The sequence below is a fragment of the Akebia trifoliata genome, chromosome 9 (genome assembly GCF_017979445.1).
Source record: "Akebia trifoliata isolate Shusen 1 chromosome 9, ASM1797944v1, whole genome shotgun sequence".
Taxonomy (NCBI): domain Eukaryota; kingdom Viridiplantae; phylum Streptophyta; class Magnoliopsida; order Ranunculales; family Lardizabalaceae; genus Akebia; species Akebia trifoliata.
This window is the reverse complement of record NC_141383.1, coordinates 26,057,472-26,083,196: the sequence shown is the minus strand read 5'-3', so window position 1 is coordinate 26,083,196 and position 25,725 is coordinate 26,057,472. Positions and strand designations below refer to the sequence as shown.

Sequence of the window (25,725 nt, the reverse complement as noted above, 5' to 3'; positions counted from 1 at the left end):
TGGGGTTAGAAGTTTTGGAATGAGCTGATTTTTGGTAAGGATGATCTCCTCACCATAGAGATCATCCTCACCAAAACTCAGCCCATTCCGAAACTTCTAACCCATGTAGGACAAAACGCGTTTGCTAAAGTGTGTGGTAAAACTTAGGGTGCCGAACGGGACCCATATATATATATATATATAGAGAGGGAGCGGTTCAACAGCCCATTATGGTGCCCCACATGGTACCACGCATTTTTCAAAACATGGGTTACAAGCTTTGGAATGAGCTGATTTTTTGTGAGGATGATCTCTATGATGAGGAGATCATCCTCACCAAAAATCAGCATATTTCAAAACTTCTAATCCCATCAAAAGTGATTTACAAAAATTAGATGGTCCACGATTCTTCAACTTGTAAACTTGGGTTAGAAGTTTCAAAATGAGTTGATTTTTGGTGAGGATGATCTCTTCACCATAGAGATCATCCTCACAAAAAATCAGCCTATTCCAAAACTTGTAACCCCATCAAAAGTAATTTACAAAAAATGCATGACACCATAAGGGCCTGCTGAACCGTTCCCATATATATATATATATATATATATATATATATATATATATATATATATATATTATAATTTTTATATATATTTTTTTATCATTTTTTCTGGTGTTTTTTTTTTTTTTTTTTCCGAAGTTTTCCCTTGTTGTTTTCAGCCCGTACTCTGACTTTGTGACTATGATTAGTTAAGACCAGCAATTTGAAACTTGCCACCAACACCAAACAAGATGAACAATCAAAAAATGCAGAAGATTGAACTGGAAATTGAGAGTGTAGCTTGGAGTACAAGATTTGAATCACTATAGGAAAACCAATTTACATGAAATTTGGTTTTTTTTTTTCAAATAATGAATCTATAACCTATTTAACAAAGTTAAATTTCTAATGTTCAATTTAATTTAACTGAATTACATATAACCCATAACAACAAATATATTAAAAAATATTGGACCCCTCTTTTGTTATTTACTTTTCATTCAAAAGAGATTTATTGCGTAAATCGAATCAACGAATCTTCGTATTTGTATACCCTCGTTCCGTATTCCATCCAACTATCATTTTGCAGAAGATGTACATTTCTTTATTTACGTGCGAGTCATAAATTTTATGACTCGGATGTATTTAATCACGGTTTCTTATTCAGGTTGGGAGTAGAGAGCCCTTCGAAACGAATATAATCATACATGACCCCGGCCAATGGGCTTAAGCTTCTTGCTTGTGTGAGAAACATGACATTGTCTCCTTCGACCAACCACTCGCTCTTCACATCAATATTAAACAACCAATACATCCCATGTATTCCATGTCTCGCGATCGCATTATCCTTACCAATTAGCCCAGTTGTGAAGTGAGGAGGATTCACAATCACGTCGTTGAACCGTACCTTGAACCCAAAAACAAATTTTGATTACTACAATATAAATAAACATTTACATATGTTTACTTTCATACTCTTTCTCATTTTATTTGAAATTTTAAGAAAAAAAGTGCATAAAAAGTACAAGAATCATCCTACTTGGTAAAAAAATTCTTTACCAAATAGGAGATATCTCCTATATGCCAAATATTTTGAAAAATGTGAATGACATAATAATTTTAATGTCTTGCTCGTCCTGTTTGACAATTATTGTGTAAATGTCTTATATTCTGTTACGTTAGGCAGAGCTGAGGGGTTCAAGGGGTACAAGGAGCCCTCAACTTGAATTCTTTTGAGAGGTATAAAAAGGGCAGTCGTCTAATATTTTCTTAAGGATTTTCTATTTTGGGGAGTTTTACATGTTTTGGTAACTCTTAGTTATATAAATAAAGATTTCTAGGGTTATAAAACTTATGAGAAAATAGTGATTATTCTTTTTCTATTTTGTGGACGTAGGCACAGTACCGAACCACGTAAATCCTTGTATTTTGTGTGATTGTGTTATCTGTGCTATTTCGTTTTTTTTTTCCATAGTAACGACCTAATTATCAAACTTTAAAAGTACCATACCTGCAATTCGGCCCCACTGGCGGATGCAAGCGCTAATCTCAATTTATAGATACCACTTCGGCCCACATTGTTAAGTTTGAATTTAATCTGCCATGTAGTTGCTTTGTATGTGTTTCCAATCTTTCTGCAATGTAAACAATGATCATAATTACCATAAATTCTTGAATTATGAAATTAATCTACTTGAAAACATAAGATTAAAGTAATCCTCACCGTGGAACATGTGCAAAGAACCAATCTCGTCGGTAATCACTGGCGTCGATCGTGTAAACAAGATCTTTGGTAGGATATAAAAGACTGTACTGCTCCCACAGCCCATATTGCCTAAATCTGTCGATCTTTAGGTAGAGTGGATTGACATAGTGGGGACTGGTATTTGGGATGAAGAACTCAGCGGCCATTCGATCAGGTACCCCTATCTCCCATAATGTTGGACCGTCTCTTGGTGGCTCATATACAAGATCACCCAAATCAATTTTTCCTCCTGTTTTCAAAATTTTAATCTCATCATGTTAGTTCGACGAAAAATATACAAGCTTATGATTCTAAAAGAGCGAAAAAAATATCTAAAAAGAATGAGAATTGAGATTGTGAAAGTAGATATGAACAAAATTTCAATAATAGAACATATGGGTCTGGACAGAATTAAATAAAAAATAAGATTAATGGGTTTTGTTAACGTGTACTTAAAGTGCAATAAATTCACTTTGAAAATTAGATTTTGTACCAAAAATACCCTTAAAAAATATTTTTTTAACCAAAATACCATGAAATTCTTATTCACAAGGTGTATTTATTGCACTTTAACGTACACCCTTAGGGCACAAGTTAACAAAACCCAAGATTAATTTAGCCAACCCCAAATATTTGGAATACGACCATGATGACATAATTTTAGTTAACTTAAATTTCATATTTCTGGAATATCAAATCTCCATATAAGAATCATAATGATTTAAATGATTCGATTAGTGTCTACGTCCATGGATGAGATGATCAGAGCGATTCACTAACCCAAAAGAAACTATCGTTTGGGATTTTTTTTATTTCTTGTATAAATTCGCTCTCTCACCTAATGCGATCAATCATCAACTAGATTATTACAACAACACGAAGCCAGGAATTTACCTGGTGTGACGGTAATAATCGTGTTAGATTTGTAATCTCCTATAAAACCAGGGACCGATGCATAGAGATTATAGATTCCGGCCCTAACGTTATTAATGGCGAAAGAACCATCGGAACCAGCTCTAGTCCAAAATTGGTAGCCCTGAAAAATAATAATAATAGGATGAGTAACATGTAATTTTAATAATTTAAGAAACTATTGTTACAAACTAATATAAAAGGGTTAATAACATGTTTGGCTGCAGGAATAAAGATAACCTTGGATTCCCTCTGCCATGATCCAACTTCACCAGGTAAGGCTAATCCAACATAAGCAGCCTTAGCTGATATATCATGTATGTTAATGTACCTGAAGACAAGAAAGTAGCACCAAAAAAAAAAAAATTTTATTCTCTAAATTGGTAAATCTATGACCGCACCTTGGTTCAATTTGGTTCGACCAATTTACATTTATTAAAAAAATTAAACATATTTATAATGAGAGAGAGAGATACCTATCCCGAACCAATAATCGACCAAGAACAGAACCCCTTTGCTCGGATTTAGGGAAGTCAATCGAAACTGGGAAATTGTATGGCCAACTTAGGGTTTCACTCTGCAACTGATCGATGAAAACCAAAATGTAAGTTTCGTACCATCTCAAAACATTTCGACCCTAGACATTCATATTTCAACGAATCTGAATGAAACATTGACTCCAAAACATTCAATTTCTCAAGAACATTTTTGTTCATCGTGAAATGTCTTGGTCAAGATAATTAGATTTTAATTTCCTAAACATTGTCTAGAGACAAAGATTTTAAACCATAATGTCACTAACATGCCCAAGGTCCAAAATCTTGACTGAAAGATTTCAAAATTAATTAAATCAATCCGAGTTGACTCTGATGAGTTCGAAATATATAACAAGAATGATTGAACCGAATCGAACCTGGTCATTTGCATTCGCCCAGAGTGTACGCTCACTTGTACCGGTCGGACCGGAATTAAGATAAATAAAAACCGGACCAAAAACTTTCTTCCATCCTTCACCATTTCCAAAGATCGGTATGGCTTCCTGTCCCATGTAGTGTGGGCTAACAAAAACCTGAATTTATAACAAACAAGATATGTGATCATCATACTTTGATCAAAAAACTTTATATGATAATCAAATATAGATGGGTCCCATTTTGTGATGGATGGCCTTGATTGGTGTACTTACGGTAAGAGTGGTGGGACCAACATGGGAGGTGAGTTCCTGCTTGAGAGGCCCACCGGTTCGAAACTCGTGACTCGGGGTGATGTGCCAGAAGCCCACTGGTTGACCCGAAGTGACCCAACCATGAACTTTGTTGTCTTCGTTATTGCATGAATACTGGTACTTGTCATCCACCTACACATAAAACAATATAGACATCAAAATTTGATGTTCTACATCTCATATGGCCAACTTATTTCATCGATCAGGACCATCCGATTGGTGGCCCACCTCGAAGGCAGACTATCATGATCTGCTCTAGGCTGGACCCTAGAATGTTTGATCAACCTTAAGTAGACATCATAGATTTGTTACTTTTTTTATGAGTCAATGGAGAAGAAGACTGTCATATGGTGTGTCACTTGACTTGGTCAAGGTCAACTTTTAAGAATCAAACTCCAAATTTTCTTAAACTGAGGGGGGAATAAAAGATTCAATAAATAACTGCTAAACTTTTCCAAGATTCATTCTTTTTTTTTTTTTTTTTTTGTCCTTGTATGGACTTAACATTTTACACATGAATTATACATAAATTAAATTTTTTAAAAAACATTTTTAGTATAAAAAAAATTCAAATCATCCATTTATTTATTTAATTTTTGAGTTTTTATACAAAATGATCCATTTTTACCTCCCCAGTGAATTGTGGTTCGATCGGGTCTACGAGACGAACGGCTTCTGGGTACGCAAGGGCTTGTCCTGATAAACGATCATCAGGTAAGGGCATTCGTCGTTGTCGCTCCTCAGACATGGCCATGTATCGAAACCTAATTGCATTACAAACCCCACATCATAGATGTCATATAATTAAAAACATATGGAAAAAAAAATAAAATCAATAATGTTATAAGTATTATACAAATAAATTTGTTTTAAAAATATAATTAAAACTTATAAAACCACATTTTTGTGATATAATGTTATAAGTATTATACCTGTCTTTTCTAAGCTTGAAAGTAAGTCTGGTTACATTGAGAGTGAAATCTGGCCATCCCTTTAAGTGATCGAATATCGAATACGAGTAGAAACCACGAGAACCTTTAAGCATTATAAACCTGCAAAAAAAAAAAATTATTAATTATCTTTAATATTCCTAATAATTATTATTATTATTATTATAAATTTAAAATTTTGCTTTTATTTTATTGGTTAGAAATCAACACTTTAGCTGATTTTTTTTGTATGTAGGCCCACCAAACAATCATGATGGGTCAATGATCTATTGAAGGAGACCAAGAAGTAAAAGATCAAGATTCATAATTATTAAAACAATTTATATAGTCAACATTCATAAAGTTTAAAATCCTATCTTAAGGTAAATTTTAGTTAGGACAATAAGAAAAATCGAACTTCTCAATATATTTTCGAAACATTCAACGTTTGTGGGTCAATTTTATAGTCTGATCTCGATCGAAATCACGAAACACACACCTTTTATCTATATTTAGTGGGGCAAGGGAGCCTTTGAGGGAGGGACTCCATGTTCTTGTGAAGGAAATCTCCAATTGCTTTTCGTTTTGCAATATTACACTAAATTTAGTCCCTTTAATCCTGCATGACAATAAGAACAGTTTTATTAGAAAAACTATTAATTATGGAAAACCTCTTTCAAGGCCTATTAACTCGATGATCGACAATTGTTTTGTCGGGTTTGAACGATATAATATGGGAGTGATTTAAGAAACATCACCAGTTGTGATATAAGATCAGATATAACGAAAGGAACGAGAAGCTTACACGTCATGCATTCCAGTGCGTCCCTGATCGCTCCAATAGAGATCCCAGTACCTATAGATCAATCAAAGAATTTAAGTCCAATCAAGAGGGGTCATAAATTTTTATTGGACAAACATGAAAAGATTGCAGATTAAACAAAATCAATTTCTTTGAAAAATGCATTTTCTTCTTCTTTTTTTCCAAAATTGTTTGTCAAAGAAATCGATTGCACGTAGGAAAATGTAAAAGAGATAATTAGTCAAACGAAAAAAGAAAATTAGGATTTTTAACACCAAAACGATTTGGTCGGAGAAATTTCATTGTCGAGAATACAAACGACTAAAACAATTTTACGAAATCGTACACTTGCAAATTACATTTTCTTGGAAAATTAATTTTTTAAGGATTTTTTTTTTTGTGCAATATATTACAATAAAAATAAAATCATTAAAGAAAAAGTTTAGTTTAACCCATTGTAGCACCATTATTAAGCATCCTCCAATAATAATAATAATAATAAATGAAATTATGAATAAATAATTAATCACATAAAACTACACACATACCCTCTATTATCTTCCTCATTATTCACTTCGAGTAAGTTCTCGATGCCATTATACCGTACTCCAGTAACGATGCCCTCAGGATTCGATAAGGTTACTTGAACCAACCCATTATCCATCACAACCTTCATAAATCAATCCATCACCAAATATGAAATATATCAAATTCAAATTTCATTAAAATGAATCATGAATAGTGTTTCTTCATTAAACTCAATTCAGAGTCACGTATTTTGTTATTAAAATAAAATGATAATAAGAACAAAAAAATCAATGTAACAGTATTAGAAATTAAATTTTACATGTCGGTCTTGTATATGCAATTGCACTCCAACTGGGGCACTCGACGTGATTACGATACATTCGATAATCAACACTAATAATATAAATAATTTATGACCCTTTTGTACATGCAACCATGCTTCAACATTAGCAGACATGTTTATTGCAATTGTGAGAGAGAGAGAGAGAGAAAGAAAGAAAAGCTGATACAACACATAGAAGAGATTAAAGCTTATATAGGGACTAATTTTGATTAGTACGACTTGAAAACATCTACCAATGTGAAAAGAAATGGTTTGTCTTGATCCTTGTTTTTCTTATTATTTCTTTCCACGAAATTTAACAGAAGTGATCCAATTTTTCTGGAAATTTGAAATTTTAACGTCTTTGACATACAAATTTTCAACAATTTGGTATTTTTCCACCAATTAAAACGACCAGAATTTCTTATACTAAAGAAAATTCACCTTCAACAATACATACTTTTCACGCAATAAAATTAGTTATATTTCTCTTATTTCCGCATTCAACGCTTGTAACAGACCGAAGTTGTTTAATCAATATTTTAAACGTGAAATTTATAATCAAAGATTGACTACTCGTCTAATTATAACGAGAGAAGCAAGATTAGAAAGAGAAACATTGGTTTATTTTATTTTATTTTATTTGTAGTTGATGATGATTAGACTTTTCTTCTCCAAATGCTCTAAAAAGTCTCAAACAGGTCACCAAAGCATACTCTTTTGGTCAATCTGGGGGCTCCAAGACTAATATATTAGGTACTTAAAGACATATAACCATATGGGGGTTGGCCAAACATTAACATCAGTTCCGCGTTGGAACCACCTGTCATGTAAAGAATTTAATTTTTTACATCATCATAGCATCGCCAACAATGATCTTTAAAGTAAAAAAATGTCTTTTGTCAAAAAGTGATAAATATTATTTTAACTACCCTAAAATTTATTGATTGTTTCAACATACTCAACAAATCTTATTTTACTATTAATATTTTATATTATTTTACATTTGTTAAAATTTACTTAAATCATACCAAGGGTCATGTGAGCTCACATCTTGGCATCCAAAACAATGATTCGATGTTAGCAGCGTGTAGAGAATAAAATTCTAAGAATTTTGAAAAAAAATATATTAATTAAAAACACACTATATTTCACAGTTAAATTTTAATTTTAAGTTTTGAGAGTTTGGTAGTCGTCTATTTTCAACACATTGGACCAAGTTCAAAAAAAAATATAAATAAATAAATAATAAAATTTGGATATGAGTTTTTATATGAAATCTAGAAAGATACATGTGCGTTGGATTGCCAATGTGGTAATCCATGTGAACTCAACGACCCTTAGTTAAGATTTGAACTCTTACTAAGTTAGTAAAAAAAGTATTTTTCATTTTTTAACATTAAAATAACTAATCTTGGAGGATCTCTTCATCTATAGATTGGAACCCCACTCTTTATTTTAACATTTATTTTTAAGTAGTCTCTTAGAACTGGTTTTTTCACTTTTCACTCTTTAAAATAAAGAGGCCACAAACTTTAAAGAGCTTGTTAGAGATGTTTTAAGTATGAAAAATTCATCGATGTAAAAAAAATACTTACCCCTAGAGGAATGGCTTGGCTACAAAATTAACGATAGAGTTTGCTCCCTTCCTTCATATGTTCTAAATTAGGTAGCCTCTCGACTCATTCTATTACATGTTGGAAAGCTTTCATGAGGTTGGGGCATGGGACAGTAAGGACTAGTTTCATCTCAAAGGATGTGAGAATGCCTTGTGATATTAACACTCATATACAATATATCTAGATCATGATTAGGAGACCACGTTTTTTTACAATGAAATCTAGTCATTAGAACTGCAAGGATCTAACGGTGCTAAGTTATCTCAAGACTCATTTGTTATATTCCATCGAGCAACCTAATTCCCCTCTCTTCACTCTTCTCTTCTTTTAATAGCTCAACCCAAAAACCCTAACCCCTCACTGATGTAAAAACTCCAACAACAATGACTCTAATCCAACTCTCTGACCAAGGCAACTACAATGTTACAGGTACATTAGCATTGAAAGTTTGATACAATCCTTTAAAAATGTACTATGACACAATCAAATGGTTTTCATAATCCTATGGTCTTTATGTTGTTTCTTTTTATGACGGGATTTCAAATCAGTAAGCCTAACTAGTAGGGGCAAGGCAATTGATCTCTTAGAACATCATATCCCATCTAAATCTCTCAAGTATATGCAATGCCCCCCCAAACCACACATACCAGGTAAGCAGGGCTAAATCCCTACATGTGGCCAATTAAGGGGCTTGAACTAAAGACTTCTCCCTTTTTATTAAAACTACAAATAAAAGGAAAATTAATTTGATTGATTGTATATAGTTAATACATATAAAAATTTGATAAAAAGTCATTGATTATGAATCCATTACAAAAGCACATATAACTTGCATGTCTGTCGTGAATTCGGTGTCCGACAATAAATTTAAATCTTTAATGATATTTTCAAGATCAAGGATATCCAACTATTTACACAAATAAAATGACAAATTTAAGCCTTTAATGACATGTTGGCTTCATAGGGAACCTTTACATCCACTTCTCCCAAGATTTGTTGAGATTTATCTCCCTAGAATTACGAAGTAATGGTTTGGTTAATTAATCTAATGGTTTTAAAAAACAAAAACTAAAAAGATAAAAATGAATGAATACTAATCCACTATGAAAAATTATTAAATCTTACAACTTTCTTCATTATTAAAGTTGATTGTTTTTGTATAAATCCACCAATTTTTTGTTTTTTTTTTTATAAAAAGAAAATAACATATCTAAACCTCATCTAACGTGTTGGACTCAGCATTAGATTACTTGACTCGTCTTCCACGTTTTGGTAAACTGCAAAGTCCAACTCGGAAAAGCTTTGAAGCGGCTGTTCAAATAAATGGGGGTATCATTTTGTTTTCAAATTTGACGACATGTGCTCCACATTTTGGGTAATATATGAACACCCCTTATGTTTTCAAACTGATGATACACCCCTTGACTTCAGTCCTCTTTTATTGGTTAATGACAAATGATATTAATGCTCTCATCCTCCAAAAACCATTTTTTTTCTTCTTCTTAAAATCAGTCATCTTCAAATCCTTTGATCTCATTGGTAAATAATTTACAAGAAAGGATTTTCTTTTGTATATTAGAGAAGATAAGGGTGAAGTGGTATGTCATCAGTTTGAAAAAAATCGGGTAATTCAAATATTCACTAGTTTTGGAGGGGTTTATCTATAAATTTATAAGCATTCTCATGGATGATGTGGGTCAAATGTTGTTATCTCTAAGTGTCGTGCTGAAGTACCATTAACATTGAAATTGACATCGATTCAGACATTGGTGTGCACGGAACCATAGAAACTTCTTGCTCGTATCTTGATGAAAGTATTTATAGTTCTATAAACACTTCCAAGTCATCAATGTCTGAAACGATGTCAATTTCAATATTACTTCAGCATTTTCCAATCTTAAATGTTGAAGCCGGGCAACCCGCTTTAAAGTCAATGACATGTTTCCATTATTGAAGAAAAAGGTATCTCTTTTGATAAATATTTGAAGAGTACAGTCAGGTTAACGTGTGCTTATAGCACACGTCAAGGGCACACGTTAAAGTACAATAAATATCAATAACCTCAAAAATATTTAAAAGTGCAATAAATACACCTTGAGAATAACCATCTCGGATATTTTGATAAAAAAAAAATAATTTTTTAAAGATATTTTAAATACAAATTTCAATTTTCAAAATGTATTTATTGCATTTTAAGGTGTGCCGACATAAGGGCACACCTTAGCAAGACCCATATTTAACATAGTCCGGCATGTTTTCAAACAGAAACATTTAGTTGGACCTCTGTCTATAATGAGAGACTAATAGAAAATGATTTAAATGCCCTCCTCCTCAATCCCTAATTGAAAATCCTTTAATTTTTCTTTTAAAATCCATCATCTTCTAACTTTCGGATAAAAAATTGTATTTATTTTGCAATCCCTAGTATTTTCTTTCCCAAAACTTTGATTTTCTATTCTTAGAAAAACATAATCTTCAAAAATTTGTTCATTTTTTTCTCATCTAGAAAACAAAATAATTGAGAAAATCATAACTAATTAAGTTTTACTACCTTAGATTAACTATTTAGGTGATTAATCTAAATTATTCGTGTTTTATAGAAGAAGAGTTACGTAAGGATATATTAAAATTTCGTGAGGATGGCCTTCAAAGCATGAAAACTTCTTCGTGCAATTAGATAGATTTATTTTTTTATTTTTTTATTTTTTATTTTTTTGGGGGGTAGGGGTTAGATTGTCTACATTGGTTTTTTACACATGATTTTAAATCTCATCCAAGCCGAGACAACTCATTTGATATGTCTCAGTATCATCCACCAACGAGACGGATAAACAAGTCAAACATATCAAACGAGATTTAAAATCAGAGTTCATTTTTCTCATGGTTGAACAAGATGATTCAAACGTGTCGAAAAACTCATCCAAAATGAGTTTTAAAACCATACTTTCACGTGGATCCTAAAAGTGAGAGTAACAATGTAACATTAATTGGACAACATAACCATGTAATCGATCCCACGTGGCCAATCTACCGGATGATCTGGATTGGTGGGCGTGTGGGACCCACTGGGTTAGTTACAACTATTTTTTTTTCAGTTGTCATTGCAGACTTTGAAGACTGCAAAATAGCATAGAAATATTTGGAATGGTGGGACCAAAAAAGGAGTCCATGTCAACCTTTTTCCAGCAAGTTTCAACCCAAGGATCCTTCCTAATTTTCAACACATACCTGTCTAGATTGACCTTGACCAAGTCAATCGTCCAACTTTCTACTTGGAAGGTAACCTTCCATCAGTCTGTAATATTGAAATTTTAGCACTTATTTGCCTGATTTTTAATCCAACCAACCCAATTGGTTAAATTGGGAGAGAACCTAATTATGTTCAATTGGTCTTCTAAAGAATATAAGGTTGAAAAAGCATAGAGAAATTCAATTATCTTAATGTAAGTGATTTTTCAAACATGGAGAATATTCAATTATCTTAACGATCATGATTAGTCGATTTACTAAAAGATGAAAAGTGGGTTTATTTCAATTAAATGAGTCGTAAGTAAAATATTCTTCCCGTCAGATTTGAACCACCTGACTAAAATAAGAAAATTCTTATGATCTTATATTTTTTTTCTCTTTTCCACCAAACTAAACTGACCCAAAGAGAGGTGGGGGAAAGAAGAGAAAGGAAAAAAATGTGAGTTTTCTTTCTCTCCAAAATTTTAAAATGTTTTATAATTTCAACTCTGCTCCTGAATCTCTTTAAAGATATTTTAAAATTTCAAAAATATCATAATTTCTCTCTTATCAATTCAAACATGGTGGAGAGAAACTGAGTTTTCCTTCTCTTCTCTCCACTTCTCTCAATCCAAACAATATTTGCTGTACCACAGCAATTACAATTAAGAATAAAATAATCCCACAAAATAAAATTAATCGAATCTTTTAAACGAGCAATACATCCATCTAATTAAAGTGATTAATGATTCAACTACAAAACACAACCAACCAAAATAGATCAAGTGAAGCTCTATAAACACTTTATTGCAAACAACGAGGGGAAGTTCCAAGCCCACATGTCAAAGTACACAAAAGTTGAAGTTGGATAAGAAAATGCAACTAATGCAGATATTATTTTCTCCAATTTCATTATCTGAAAAAAGCTGATAAAACTATTTTCCATTAATGAAGTGCCATATCCACTCATTTTCCTTTTCTTTTTTTTTGAAAAAAAAAAAGAGAGACTAAATTAGGTGCTGATCTGGAGCTTCTTGATGGTAGCAATCTGCTTTCCAGGGTTCAATCCCTTGGGGCAGGCACGGGCACAGTTCAATATTGTGTGGCAGCGATACAGCTTGAACTCATCACATATTGCATCCAATCGCTCCTTTGTGTACTCGTCTCGGCTATCACTTATCCACCTGTATACACAAATTCAAAAACATAATCATCACAAGGCAGGCTAGCACGGAAAATCCTATCAAATGCTGTTCAGAACACAGATATTATAGTGAGGAGCTCCAAATTAATGAGATTTCAGTCGTTACAGCATCAACTTACAGTTCAGGCGTACATATGAAAGAACTTTCAAATTAAGTTCAAGAAAAGTCACAGATCATGTAACAGGCATATCGATTGAATTGGTTCACAGAAATAAATGACTATTGACACAAGCAGAAAGTATACGGAGAAGTAACATAAGGTGAGTAATGGATAATTAGGTATGACTCTTTTGTGCAAATTCATTCCACTAAATTTGGATGCCACAGAGGGTCCACAATGGAGGATCATATCACAATGAAGATATTGGAAAAGTAATGGAGAATTAGAGATAAAAAAATAAAAACCCACAGAGCTGGAATGAGGCCCCCAGAAGATGATTTAGCTACATGGGTGATGGCTCATGCATGAAGAAATTACTTAACAAAACTGGACCGGTCCACGGACTTTGAGTGGCCCATGTGTCACGGCCCTATTCTTTCGAAGCGGGGTCGTGCGGCGCAAGGGGGTCAAATCCACTTGCAAGCCTGTAAAATGATCGTACACCACACACACGTAGCTAGCAAACAAGTAAACGAGGCAACACGAGATAAAGCCCGGAGGCAACTTTGTTGATATAATATTGATTACACGGTGTAACGCGTTACAAAAGCAAATAGGTGCGTTACAAGCAATTGATGATCCTATGACACGCGGGACTTCCACGGAGCTGGGCTTCAGGGCTTCAAGGCTTCAACAACGTGGGTGTAGGCCGGGGATTGGGATAGCACTGACACCCTTCCTACAAAGTGTATGCTAAGTCTTTACTAGATTTCCAGAAGGGAACATCAAAAGTAGAGGCCGGTCATACTCTCTTATTACTAAAATGCCACTAAGCTAACAAGGATGCCCTGGCACGGGGCTGACACGTACCCTAAGCTAACAGATATGCCCTTGGTACGGGGGCTGACATGGCTTCATAACGAGCCTTACATAGCATTACATAGGGGCTCCCGGGTGACTCCGGGGCGAGCTACACCTAAACTCTAGGTGTCGGAGTACATGGCCGTTACACCATGGCCCAAGTAACGTAAAGCCAGAGTTCAACTTCATGGTGCAGCCCAAGATCTGTCTACAGTTAAGATTTGAGGCCACAATAGAAAGCAAGTGTAGGCCCAACGAATAAAGTAAAGAATCAAGAATTTGCAATAATAAATGGTCTCAACTCAATTCTGATAACCAACGAATGCAACATGATCTTCTCTGAATGTAACGTAGTGAAATAAAGAGAAACAAAAATTCTTAACTCTTACAACAAAAAATAACTGTTACAAGTGAAGTAAAGAGAAGAGGAAAGAAATTGAACTGGATGTCAAGAAATTGACCAACCTTTTATAGTAACTACTCTAGGGGTCCTCCAGGAAAAGGAAAGCAGTTGAATCCACTCCACTAGCCATCCCTAGCCTTGAAAAAGATTTAAAAAAAAACTCTATTGTATCTCAATCTAATATCAGCCTATAACAAGAAGTTGGCACCTAGTATTTAAAATCTCTCCCTTCAAGCTTACTCCATGCATGAGAGCATGAAGCAAGGAGTAGGCTACTTACTAAATATAAATGAACCCTCAAAAGCTTAGTATAACTATAATAATCTATATTCCTAACTCCAAAATAAACGTAGATACTTTTTTTATTGGTGTTTTAAAAGTCAAATGTAAAGATTTTTCTTTTTTTTTCCAACATTTTTTGCACTTTTCAACAACCGATGATGTGATTTTCAGAGTAGAACCATGACATTTTCTAGGGAATGTTGCCAACGTAGTATTGCTCTATTGAGTTGAGAGAACAAGGTGAAGGTGGTAAACAGTGAGCTAAATTTCTTGTTACTTCTTCTAATGATGACAGCTTATACTTAAGGTGGCTTGTTTTCTAGTTCAGGTCACCACACTTCCCTCTAATTAAATCATCAGTAGTCGTCAGTCATAGGTGTTCAAATTCTTGTTCTACAACAACCAACAAGTTAGCAATAAACAGAATCCACTAGACGCAATTTCTTCTCCTTTCGTTTGTCAAAACTACAACAAAATATGAAAAACTAGGATATAAGGGGTGCCGATAAGATCCTGTGTAGGTGAGTATACACATTAGATGCAGTTTGCACTTGATGTTGCACGACAGTCGTCATTCACATATTTGTTGACAGGTTGGGTGAGTGAATCAGATTTTGACATAAATCACGTGGACATTTATTCAGCCACCATGGCCTCAACTACAGTTGAAGAGAGAGTGTGTAATGTAAGGGAGAGAAAAGATCAAGAAAAGGATTGAGGCTAGTCCAAGAGAGTTCTTCAGCAGAGTTGTAATCTCTATGTAGTGTTCCTTCTTTTACATAAGCCTAGATGGCCAATTTATAAAAGTGTGGGTTTATGTGAAAGAACAAGAATGCCCTTAACTCATAATTCAGAGCCTTCTTTTTTCTTTTTTTGATAAATGTAAGAATATTGTTAAAAGATAAAAAAATAATATACAACAGCTTCGTATGTCAGGACTCAGGATGACTCATCAAAGACACAAAAGCAAACAGAAAAAGAAGAAGAAAACTAAAAACGAAGAACCCCTACTAAAAATCATATCTCACTAAATACAAGATCCTCAGAAAAATCCTTATAAGGTCCTTGAACGTACAAAACCAATGAAATACTAAAGCCTTAGATGTAATGTTTTGCGCATTTTCTTCCTTGCCCCTTCAAAGGTGTTGTGAATTTTCTCCTTGCAAATTATCCAGAACATGGACAAAGGAAAGAAGTCCCGAATTTTTTTTATAGGCAAAGATCGATTTTATTAAAAGGGAGGTTGAGGTGACCAACCCAGGAAATACAAACAGGAAAACAAAAACAACCCTAATATAAAGATCTACCATCCATTAAGGTTGCAAACCCTCTCCCATCTCACAAGAACATCTTCAAAGAAGATGCCCCTAAATACCTTCTAAACCTTACACAAAACAAAAAAAACAACAAAGCCAATACAGTCAAGACCACCTCCAGGGGAGGCAATGTGCCAACTTTTCCAAACCTAAAGAACACAATTACGTAAGACCCAACCCACAACGTACTGTCTAGAAAAAAGAGACCCAGATGGATTCGTGATATGATAGTGTAAGAACAAGCATTACTCATACACAAGCATTGTCACAATATTTGGTGAATTTCTCTGAAAATTCAGAAAGATTCTCCAAATAAGGGACCAATAGATAAAATTGGCGAATCAACAAATTAGTCAGAAAGTTGCCAATTAATCCCCTCTTGAACCTCGAGATTATATCTTCTTCAACCTTCAAATCTCAAGAACCACACGTTTTTAGGGAGGTTGAAGTCAACAAGTTTTTTTTGGGAGAAAAACACCATTTGTAGATTTTACCGCATTTTTTTCCAATACTTTTAACGCACATGAAACCTCTTATCCGACTCAAAAGAACTAAGGATAGTGAATAGAATAGCGCAAAACCAATATCAAGTTTCCAACCATTCAAACCTCTTCTAAAATTGAAATCTCAAGACAAATACTCTACCATTTTAAATTGTGAGATCTTGAATTAAAGCTTCTTTCTTGCCCAACATAGCATAGAAAGATGGGAAGACTACTTTTAACAAAGTTTCACGAAAACAAATATTCCCAAATTTACCTTACCTCCTTAATAACCTTGAATCTAAACCCTCCTCCAAACTTCTAGCATAAAGGGATGTGTCAAGACTTTTTTTTACCGATGATGAATCAAGATTTGTGTCAACTTGCTCCTTTCCTATGAGTGACCTCATATATATACTTGTCAATATTGAAATGGGTCCCACAACATCATGAGGTACCCATAACGGATTTTCTCTCCAAACACCACCAGAACATACCATTTATCTTTTTCCATGCACCAATCGACCCACATAATGAGCTACTATGTTGGTAGAGCACGTCATATGGTAGATCATGGTATCTGGCACCTACTACAATGTGTCCCATTGAATTACTTGATTGGTCGACATGGAATTTCGATGGCTTCTAGGCAGACATGTAAAAATTCACACCATGTAGTGCAGGACCCAAAATGCACCAACGACAAGAACATCTATCTATGCATGATCATCATTTCAACAAATAAACAAGAACTTTCTGAGGCCCACATAAGATTTCAAAATGGAAAACAATCAATTTCAAGTTTTCTTGGCAAACATTTGAGATTTTAAAGACATCAGGCCATTCCTATTTCCACTTGTCCAAATTGCCAGGTAGCAAATTGGCTCAGAACTTTTCCTCAAAAACTATTTTTGAAGCAATGAGGCCCAAATATAACGCACATTCCCAAGCTCTGGCTCTGAATAAATATTATTCAAAAGTCATTTCATTTGACCAATCAATTAATAGTGCACTTAGCTGTGTTTATTTCTAGATTAATGTCCATTCCATACATAATACATGTGTACTTTCATCTTTGCAATCTATGCACCCAAATAACCAAGTCCTAGAAATGTATTGATAAGAATACAAAAATTAAAACAAAATCATCAACCACACAAATAATGCCAAAATAATAATCAGATTAGCAACAAAAACAACTAGAAAAAAACAAAACTCTAGAACATTGTATTTGCCAATGCCAGTCAATGCGAACATCAAAAACAGCATGGACAACCCAAGCAAATGGTATTTAGAATAAAAATGAAATCAAGAAGCAGGTCATGGATAGTACTCGAACTTACTTATGACCATTTATGAATGAACTAAATTCCAACCCTTTATTCATAGATACAAGGTAATACATGTATCCAGTAACTCGATGACATAAGATTGATAAAAAACAGTGTTTGGATTTAGAATGATATACAAAGAATCTTTTCTATTTCATTAGAACCAAATCTACAAAAGTACCAAACCAACTGATGCTTATTTCCTAATTATCCCCATCAAACAACATTGATTCAATCCCAAAGAGATATGGGATTAACTTTCTGCACCACCAAGGTGCTTTTGATTTATTGATTGGGTTTGTATCATTTGGTATCAGAGCCAGCGCCACCTCTCTGGTATAAACCTCAAAAGAAGCTATCTAGAGAAAGGGCAACCTTCTCCACCGATGAAGTCAGTAGAAGGGCCAACCTGGGGAAATGGTCAATTGGGAACTTGAGAAGGATGCCTGAATGAAAGCAGACACATAATTTTGTAGAAAGTTACCTGACGACCCGAAATAAGGGTACCAGAATGAAAGACATGTGAGACGTGCGACGTCAACTGTGAGCGTGGAGGTGTGTTACGATCCGAAAGAAGTATGGGCTTAACTTTCCACACAACTAACACCTAGATACTTTTGAGTATGCATTGGGTTCTCATAAAACACAAAAAAATGTGTGTAAAAAAATAATTGATCATTTCAACAAATTAAACATAAAAGAAACACAAAATAATGATGCCATAATCATCCTCAAATCCTCATCTCAATAATTTGGGATCATTTAAACAAAGAATGTTCCTCCATTCCACTCTATCAGAATGCCATAATCACAAATTTATTGATTTACGGCATTTCAAGCAAATATCGACCATAAAATCTCACATTTCAGGGTATTGGTCAATGTAATGGTAAACCAAACAAAAATAAAACCAAAACCAAAAGTTTAAAAATTACGATAAAACAAGAAATACCCTGAACTCCACAAATATAAAGAATTTAACAAAACTACCCTAAAGTCTAACATAAACTATAAAACATATATTTTCCCACTAATGCCACTCATACCACAATATTTAATTAATAACAAAATTAAACCAAACCAAACCAAACCCACAAACAGAAATGGCCAAGAAATCAAATTACCTGTGTGCGTGGAGTAGCGCAGCGGGTCCGAGATACGACTCGGGGTTCCACCAATAACTCGGGCATGACGTACTGCAACAAGCGCACAAGATACACTCGTACATCCCATCGAGCTTCGCTCGATCCTTCTTGCTCTGCAAAATCTCCTTCCCAGGCACCGACGGTGGGTTCTTCCTCTTCAACCACGGCTCGATACTCTTATACTGATTGTAAAAATTGGTCATGTCGACGACCAAATCCTTGATCACGAACATATGTGGCAATGGTGTGATAGTGGTGGGCGTACCAGATGTGATCTTGGTTAGGCACGCGAGGCCATTACAACCGTCGATGTTCATGGCGCAAGACCCACAGATCCCTTCTCGGCATGATCTACGGAAGGTGACCGATGGATCGACTTCGTTCTTGATCTTGATTAGGGCGTCTAGAACCATGGGTCCACAGTCTTTGAGATCGATCTCGAAGTCTTGGAGTTGAGGTTTGGAAGGATTGTCTGGGTTCCATCTGTAGATGGAGAAGGTCTTGAGCTTGGAATGGCCTTCGGCTTTAGATTGGATTTTTTGGGCTTGAGCTTCGGATGCGTGAGCTCGAACCCTAATTAGGTTTGATGTTGGAGCAGAAAGCCTAGAAATTGCTCTGCGAACAAGACCGCTCGCCATGGCTGCGGAGATTATCAGAACTAAGAGAAACAATTGAAGAAGAAGAGGTGCTGCACCTGCAAGTGACTTCAGCAATTGGAGAAACAAACGTGTTTTTGAGAACAAATAACGAAGGAAAATGATAGGCGGTTCGGGTTTCGGTTCTCATATGTGAAATTACTAAAGTAACCTTTTTATTTTCTTATTAACAGACCTAAAATAATAAATGAATAAAGTAATAAAGGATCGTTTATATATTACCAGGATCGAAGACGGAATGGATGCAACCGTCACAAAATTTCATTTTGTATGGTTCATGGTTTTACAACTCATTTGAGACCGAGACATATCGCTTGAGCAAACTCGATATCAGAGCTGAACGAGACCAACTCACAAGTTACTTTTTTTATCGAGATTTAATATATTATGTTTAATTTTTTGAACGAGATGTCTCAAACATATCGAAAACCTCGTTTGAGATGACTCGGTATCGGGCTTGGATGAGACGAGACGAAAACCAAATTTTAAAATCATGGTATAATTTGATTTTGTTTTTAGAAAATCACTAATAATGTAATTTTTTTATTTTTTATGAAGGCGTGTTTAGACCCGTAAACCCAACCAACAAGGACAAGGAAACTGGTCTGTTAAAATTATAGGGTAGATATCCAAACCTTACTTCAATCGATCTCTATTTTAGAGAAACTCCCTCTATATACTTATTCATGTCTTAAAATATAAAGAACTGAATAAATTTTGAAGGGTTTCTCTAAATTATTATTCATCTTTTTTAACTACCTATTTTATTTTTATTTTCTATTTTTCTATTAATTTCATTTCAATTTTTTCAAGTGAATGAATAATATTTTTAAGAATGACTAATATTTTAGAGAATGAATCGATTAAAGTTCAAATCAGTTCCAAGGTGAAAATCTTCTTCAAATAGAAAAAATTCATAAACATTGAGAGGTCTTACTATCAAATGGGTTCAATCAACTTAGATGACTTGCTTGAGTCATCTTAATATCGAAGGCAATCTAGCGAGGAAGTCATTTTGATTCACAAATATCTCGTCGAAGATGACTTAATTATTAATTTAAAAATGCCAATCCAATCAATTAATTTTTTTACTTTTATATAAAATATTTAATATTATAAATTAAAATTTTATGATCTATATAAAATAAAATGTATACTAGCTTATTTATAAAAAATAATTATTATTTAAATGTAAAAAATACTTATTAACAAAATTAAATGAATTTTATAGGATTTGACTCGTCCAATCAAACCCCTCATTGGCATGTTAGAGAACTTAAGAAAAACAAATCTTAAAATTTATTTTGCAGCAAAATAAAACTAGTAATAATAAAGGCATTGGAGGGGTTGTTTCGGTATTTGAACCTTAATAGTTTCTTTCTCTCACTAGTTTCTTTCTTGTTTATCGGCTGTTATATGTCTACGTGGCGTCTGTCAATCCCTTAATTGATTTTGGAGCGTGGTTTGCTCGCAGTCGCACAACAGTTGTTGGAAAGACAAATACCACGAAGACGTTTACGCAATTTGCATCGAAATTTCCTTTTTTTGCTAAGAGCACTCCAATTCATATGATAGAATTAGATAGTTACTATTGCCACACCAACTGTTGCTAATACCACACCAAAACAATTATTTGGTAATTTATTGTAGGAATTGGTGCGCCATCAGTAAGAGTTAGTGCGGCAATAACAGCTCTCTCGTATTAACCTCCATATTGGGGTGATCTTAGCAAGACTGATTGCTTTTGTATTTTCCTTAAATTTAAGATAATCAGAGTCATTTTAATAAAAATAAAATAAAAATAATTGCAACCAACATGAAGTTACTTAATTTTCAAAGTTAAAAAAAGTATCATTTTTTGTTTTACTATGCAATCGTAAAAATCTTTTAATCAATATTTTAAATTATAAATGAGTCCCTTAGATACATGTACTCTTGCATATGCCACCTTCACGTTTTATTAATGAATAAATCCCTGAACATCGCACCAAATTCTTTCTAAGATAATTAATTTTTTTTTATTATATTGTGTGAATTTACAATATAATCACTTATGATGTTTATTTGTAACCTACCAATATGATAATATCACAGCCCCGAAATAAATACCACCATTAACTATTTTGTGTATTTTTCATTGATGTTTTTTTATCATTTGTTAGTACCATCTTCATCGTCAAGGACAAATCTGAAAATTTTAGAGTCAACTAGACGATTCTAATTAGTCCATTTTCATTACATCTAAAGATGCATCTTTTGTTAATTCTAATATGTTCATATCCCATTTTCACAATTTTATTTATCTTTTATTTCGTCGATCTTCCTATTGTTTCATAAACTTCACTATATATTTCTTCTGACTATGAGTGTAGCTTGTCTTCTTCTTCTTCTTCCCCTAATGCCAGGGGTTTCAAATTTGTTGGTCTGACTAAGAGGGGTGAGGCAATTGGCCTCTTAAAACCATGATTTTTAAACTCGTCCGAGATCGAGACGTATCATCCGAGTTAACTCGATATCAAAGCCTAACGAGACCAGCTCACAATGTGTCATGAGACAACCGCGTATCATAAGATAAGCGAGTCGTCTCGGATGATATTTTCAAAAAACTCGAGTGATGAACGAGATAAACGAGTTTTGCCTCAATTTTCAATTATTTCACCTCCAAATAATTGATAGGTACAATATAAATTTTGTTTTTTGTTTATATATTTTTTTGGATTCATTTTTTAATAAGAATCATTTATGAATTTTTTCAAAATTTTAAAATGGTTAAAAACCATCATCTCAATATCGAACGAGACAACTCAAACAAGATGATACGTATTGTCCAAGTCAACTTGGTATTGGAGCTGAACGAGACGAGACGCGATAACAAGTTCAAAAACCATGCTTAGAACACCATACCCTACCCGAATCCCCTAGGTACATACAATATCCCAAGGGGATGGATCATGGGACATACGTAAAAATAATGTAATAATAATAATTTTTCAAAATATGGGTTAAAAGTTTCAGATTGAGTTGATTTTTTGCGATGATGATCTCTATGATGAGAAGATCATCCTAAAATAAATTAGTCCAATCGGAAATTTCTAACCCCATCAAAAGTGATTTAGAATTTGGACTGTCAATGTTTTACCAATAATTTGTAAACTACTTTTGATGGACTTAGAAGCTTCGGATTGAGTTGGTTTTTTTTTTAGGATGATCTTCTCGTCATATAGACCATCCTCACAAAAAATCAACTCAATCCAAAACTTCTAACCCATATTTTAAAAAATTATTGTTTTTACACATGTCCCATGATCCAGCCTCATATCCCAATTCCCCCTACAAACCACACATATCAGATAAGGAAGATAAATACATATGGGTAGCCAACAAGGGGGTTTAAACTCAAGACCTCACCTTTGTGGGAGGGATACTTGGTCACTGCACCCAATGCTCTGATTGATTGTAGCAAATCTTTGTTACACATGATCAAATCATTTCAATAGACTTTCATTGTAGAATGTATGTGGAAATATCCGATCATATTGGTTTTTCAAATATTTTTCCACCACCATAAGGTTGGTTGGTCGAAAATATAGAGATATTGAGTTTTTGAAATGTTTAGAAAATTGTGGTTATTAAATTGAATGAATTACGATCCGCCCCATGCAATGTAAAAGACATGTGGGTTATGGAAAATAAAAACAAGAATGATAGCCTAGGGTGCTAAGTTTTTAGTTGTGACCATCATTACCAGTTCCACCATGCATTTCCTTTGGTCATTGATCTATTTACTTTTGGCCCACCCACTCCATGGCGGACCTTCACATTAACGAGTGATTTATGGTCATCGCTGCTTTTTCATTGTGAATCAAAATGAGGATTCAAAGTATGTATCTAAAGGACTTCGAGAAAACAAATATAGAAGATATAAATCATTATAGTGTGATAGTCCACTAAAGTTGGGTTGAAAATTCATGGATAAAAGAAACGACATTTGAAATTTGAATGTGTGTAGGGACTTGAGACCATTTCAAGAGTTTTTCACTGACCCCGAAGGATCCAAAAGCAAATGAAAAATGTCAAAAGAACACGGCCACGAACTTGGATGGGGGAATATAATGAAATATGAAACTTCTTTTGACTACATTCATTATCTTGATAACATTGTATATTTAAAAAAAAAGGTAGTTCTTGTTACACCCACCATTTGATGTAAGTGTACTTTAATAAATTATAGCAATTGAATGGATACACCTCTCGTACTAGGTGCACTAACCTACCAAATCCTTTTCTATACGGATTTACATTTCTCACGTAGTCTTGATCTTGTTCTTCTCGACTCTCCATCTCTTTCTCATTCATTCAAGCTTCTTGTTATTTGCATATATTACGGTTTCAATGACGATTTCATGATACAAGAATCAATATCCTTAGAATACGATCAACTCAATCCGTTTTAAACATGGTTTAAAAAAAAAGAAAAGAAAAGAAAAGAAAAAAAAAACTATGTCAATATTCCATATTCCAGTGTCGACATAACTTTGGTTATGTCGACATTGGTCTATTGATATTGGGAAAAAATAAATAAAAATCCCATGTTGATAGGCACCACGTACATGGCTTTGTCTATGTTGATAGGCACCTCGATAAATCCATATCAAGAGGTGGTTGTGACACAGGAATAAAAAACCATTTTTATGTCTACAAAAATCAAAATAAAATTATGTAAAAATCAACATCCCTTGATGTAATTTTCAAAATCTGAACCTTGAAAGTTTTAGAGACGAGGAATGAACCGAAAATACAAAAATGTGAGTTACTCGTTTCGTCTTTTATACGTGAGACATGAACAAGAATGTTGGGATTTCTTTTTAAATGCGGTTGGTGCACTTATAAAAAATTGTGGGACATTGGATAATTTATTTATTTATATTAAGGTGATGCACTTACGTCAAAACATTGGTGCTAATAGAGTGATCCATTAAAAAAAACTTATAGGATCGACAGGATTATATGATCTCATAATATTGGACCCCAATCAATGTATTTGATCCATTAGATTGGATCTTGATTCAGGATTTGTAAGGTATTGAACTGGTATGATGAACAACGATGGCAATTTGACAAGGATGTCAATTGCTACCCATATATCCAAAACCGAATCCAACCCTTTCTACTGGAGTCGATTAGAATCAGGTCTCTTCGAATCGAATAGAATAAGAATCAAAATCGGTAGAAATTGAACCTTAGAACCAACTAAAGAGGATTTTTTTTTTGTGGGTAGTTCAGATTTTATTCCATTTGATTCTCACTCCCATTGAAAAATAACATTGACCACACATCACATAACCATTTTCGAAAATAATATAATTACGGGTCTCTTGGAATCATAGATTAAGAATCAAAATCGATAGAAATCGAGCCTTAGAACCAAATAAAGAGAATTTTTTTTTTTTTGAGTGGTTCAGATTTTATTCCATTTGATTCTCACTCCCATTGAAAAATAACATTGATCATACATCACATAACCATTTTCCAAAATAATATAATTATGGGTCTCTTGGAATCGAATAGATTAAGAATCAAAATCGGTAGAAATCGAGCCTTAGAATCAAATAAAGATAATTTTTTTTTTTGGGTGGTTCAGATTTTATTCCATTTGATTCTTATTCCCATTGAAAAATAACATTGATCATACATCACATTACCGTTTTCGAAAATAATATAATTACGGTCGATCTCTTGGAATCGAATAGATAAAGGATCAAAATTGGTAGAAATCAAACCTTAGAAACAATTAAAGAGAAATTTTTTTTTGGTAATTCAGATTTTATTTCATTTGATTCTCACTCCTATTGAAAAATAATATTGATCATACATCACATGACCATTTTCACAAATAATATAATTACCGGTCTCTTGGAATCTAATAGATTAAGAATCAAAATCGGTAGAAACCAAACCTTAAAACCAAATAAAGATATATATATATATATATATATATATATATATTATTTTTGGATAGCTCAGATTTTATTTCATTTGATCCTTACTCCCATTGAAAAATAATATTGATCACATGACCTTTTTTGAAAATAATATAATTACGAAATCAGATATA

General features: G+C 33.6%; 2 protein-coding genes across 3 annotated transcripts; both read right to left on the bottom strand.

The window, feature by feature from the left end:
• Positions 1 to 835: 835 nt before the first annotated feature.
• Positions 836 to 7,148, bottom strand: LOC147395056 (uncharacterized). 2 transcript variants are annotated; one of them, XM_086454412.1, is made up of 14 exons: positions 6,980 to 7,147; positions 6,681 to 6,802; positions 6,136 to 6,186; positions 5,830 to 5,949; positions 5,334 to 5,453; positions 5,030 to 5,165; positions 4,363 to 4,533; positions 4,090 to 4,245; positions 3,653 to 3,759; positions 3,417 to 3,507; positions 3,159 to 3,300; positions 2,244 to 2,514; positions 2,031 to 2,154; positions 836 to 1,427 (listed from the first exon to the last, which is right to left on the bottom strand). In XM_086454412.1, exons 1-14 carry the CDS (start codon positions 7,115 to 7,117, stop codon positions 1,170 to 1,172), a joined length of 2,007 nt encoding a protein of 668 aa, XP_086310538.1. In that variant the 5' UTR covers positions 7,118 to 7,147; the 3' UTR covers positions 836 to 1,169. The 2 variants fall into 2 exon arrangements, with proteins under 2 accessions (XP_086310538.1, XP_086310539.1); XM_086454413.1 differs by lacking the exons at positions 836 to 1,427; positions 2,031 to 2,154 and having other exon boundaries at positions 2,240 to 2,514; positions 6,980 to 7,148.
• A 5,458-nt stretch (positions 7,149 to 12,606) lies between these two features.
• Positions 12,607 to 19,683, bottom strand: LOC147395055 (succinate dehydrogenase [ubiquinone] iron-sulfur subunit 2, mitochondrial-like). The gene is made up of 2 exons (XM_086453566.1): positions 18,934 to 19,683; positions 12,607 to 13,013 (listed from the first exon to the last, which is right to left on the bottom strand). The coding sequence occupies exons 1-2, from the start codon at positions 19,590 to 19,592 to the stop codon at positions 12,842 to 12,844; spliced, it is 831 nt and encodes a 276-aa protein (XP_086309692.1). The 5' UTR covers positions 19,593 to 19,683; the 3' UTR covers positions 12,607 to 12,841.
• Between the last annotated feature and the right edge of the window lie 6,042 nt (positions 19,684 to 25,725).

Coding starts and splice junctions, on each gene's coding strand:
- LOC147395056 (XM_086454412.1), bottom strand. CDS start 7,117: ATGTCTGCTAATGTTGAAGCATGGTTGCATGTACAAAAGGGTCATAAA. Junction 5,454..5,829: donor CCACTAAATATAGATAAAAG/GTGTGTGTTTCG, acceptor TTTTTTTTGCAG/GTTTATAATGCTTAAAGGTT. Junction 5,166..5,333: donor TTCAAGCTTAGAAAAGACAG/GTATAATACTTA, acceptor TAATGCAATTAG/GTTTCGATACATGGCCATGT.
- LOC147395055 (XM_086453566.1), bottom strand. CDS start 19,592: ATGGCGAGCGGTCTTGTTCGCAGAGCAATTTCTAGGCTTTCTGCTCCA. Junction 13,014..18,933: donor GCGCTACTCCACGCACACAG/GTAATTTGATTT, acceptor TTGTGTATACAG/GTGGATAAGTGATAGCCGAG.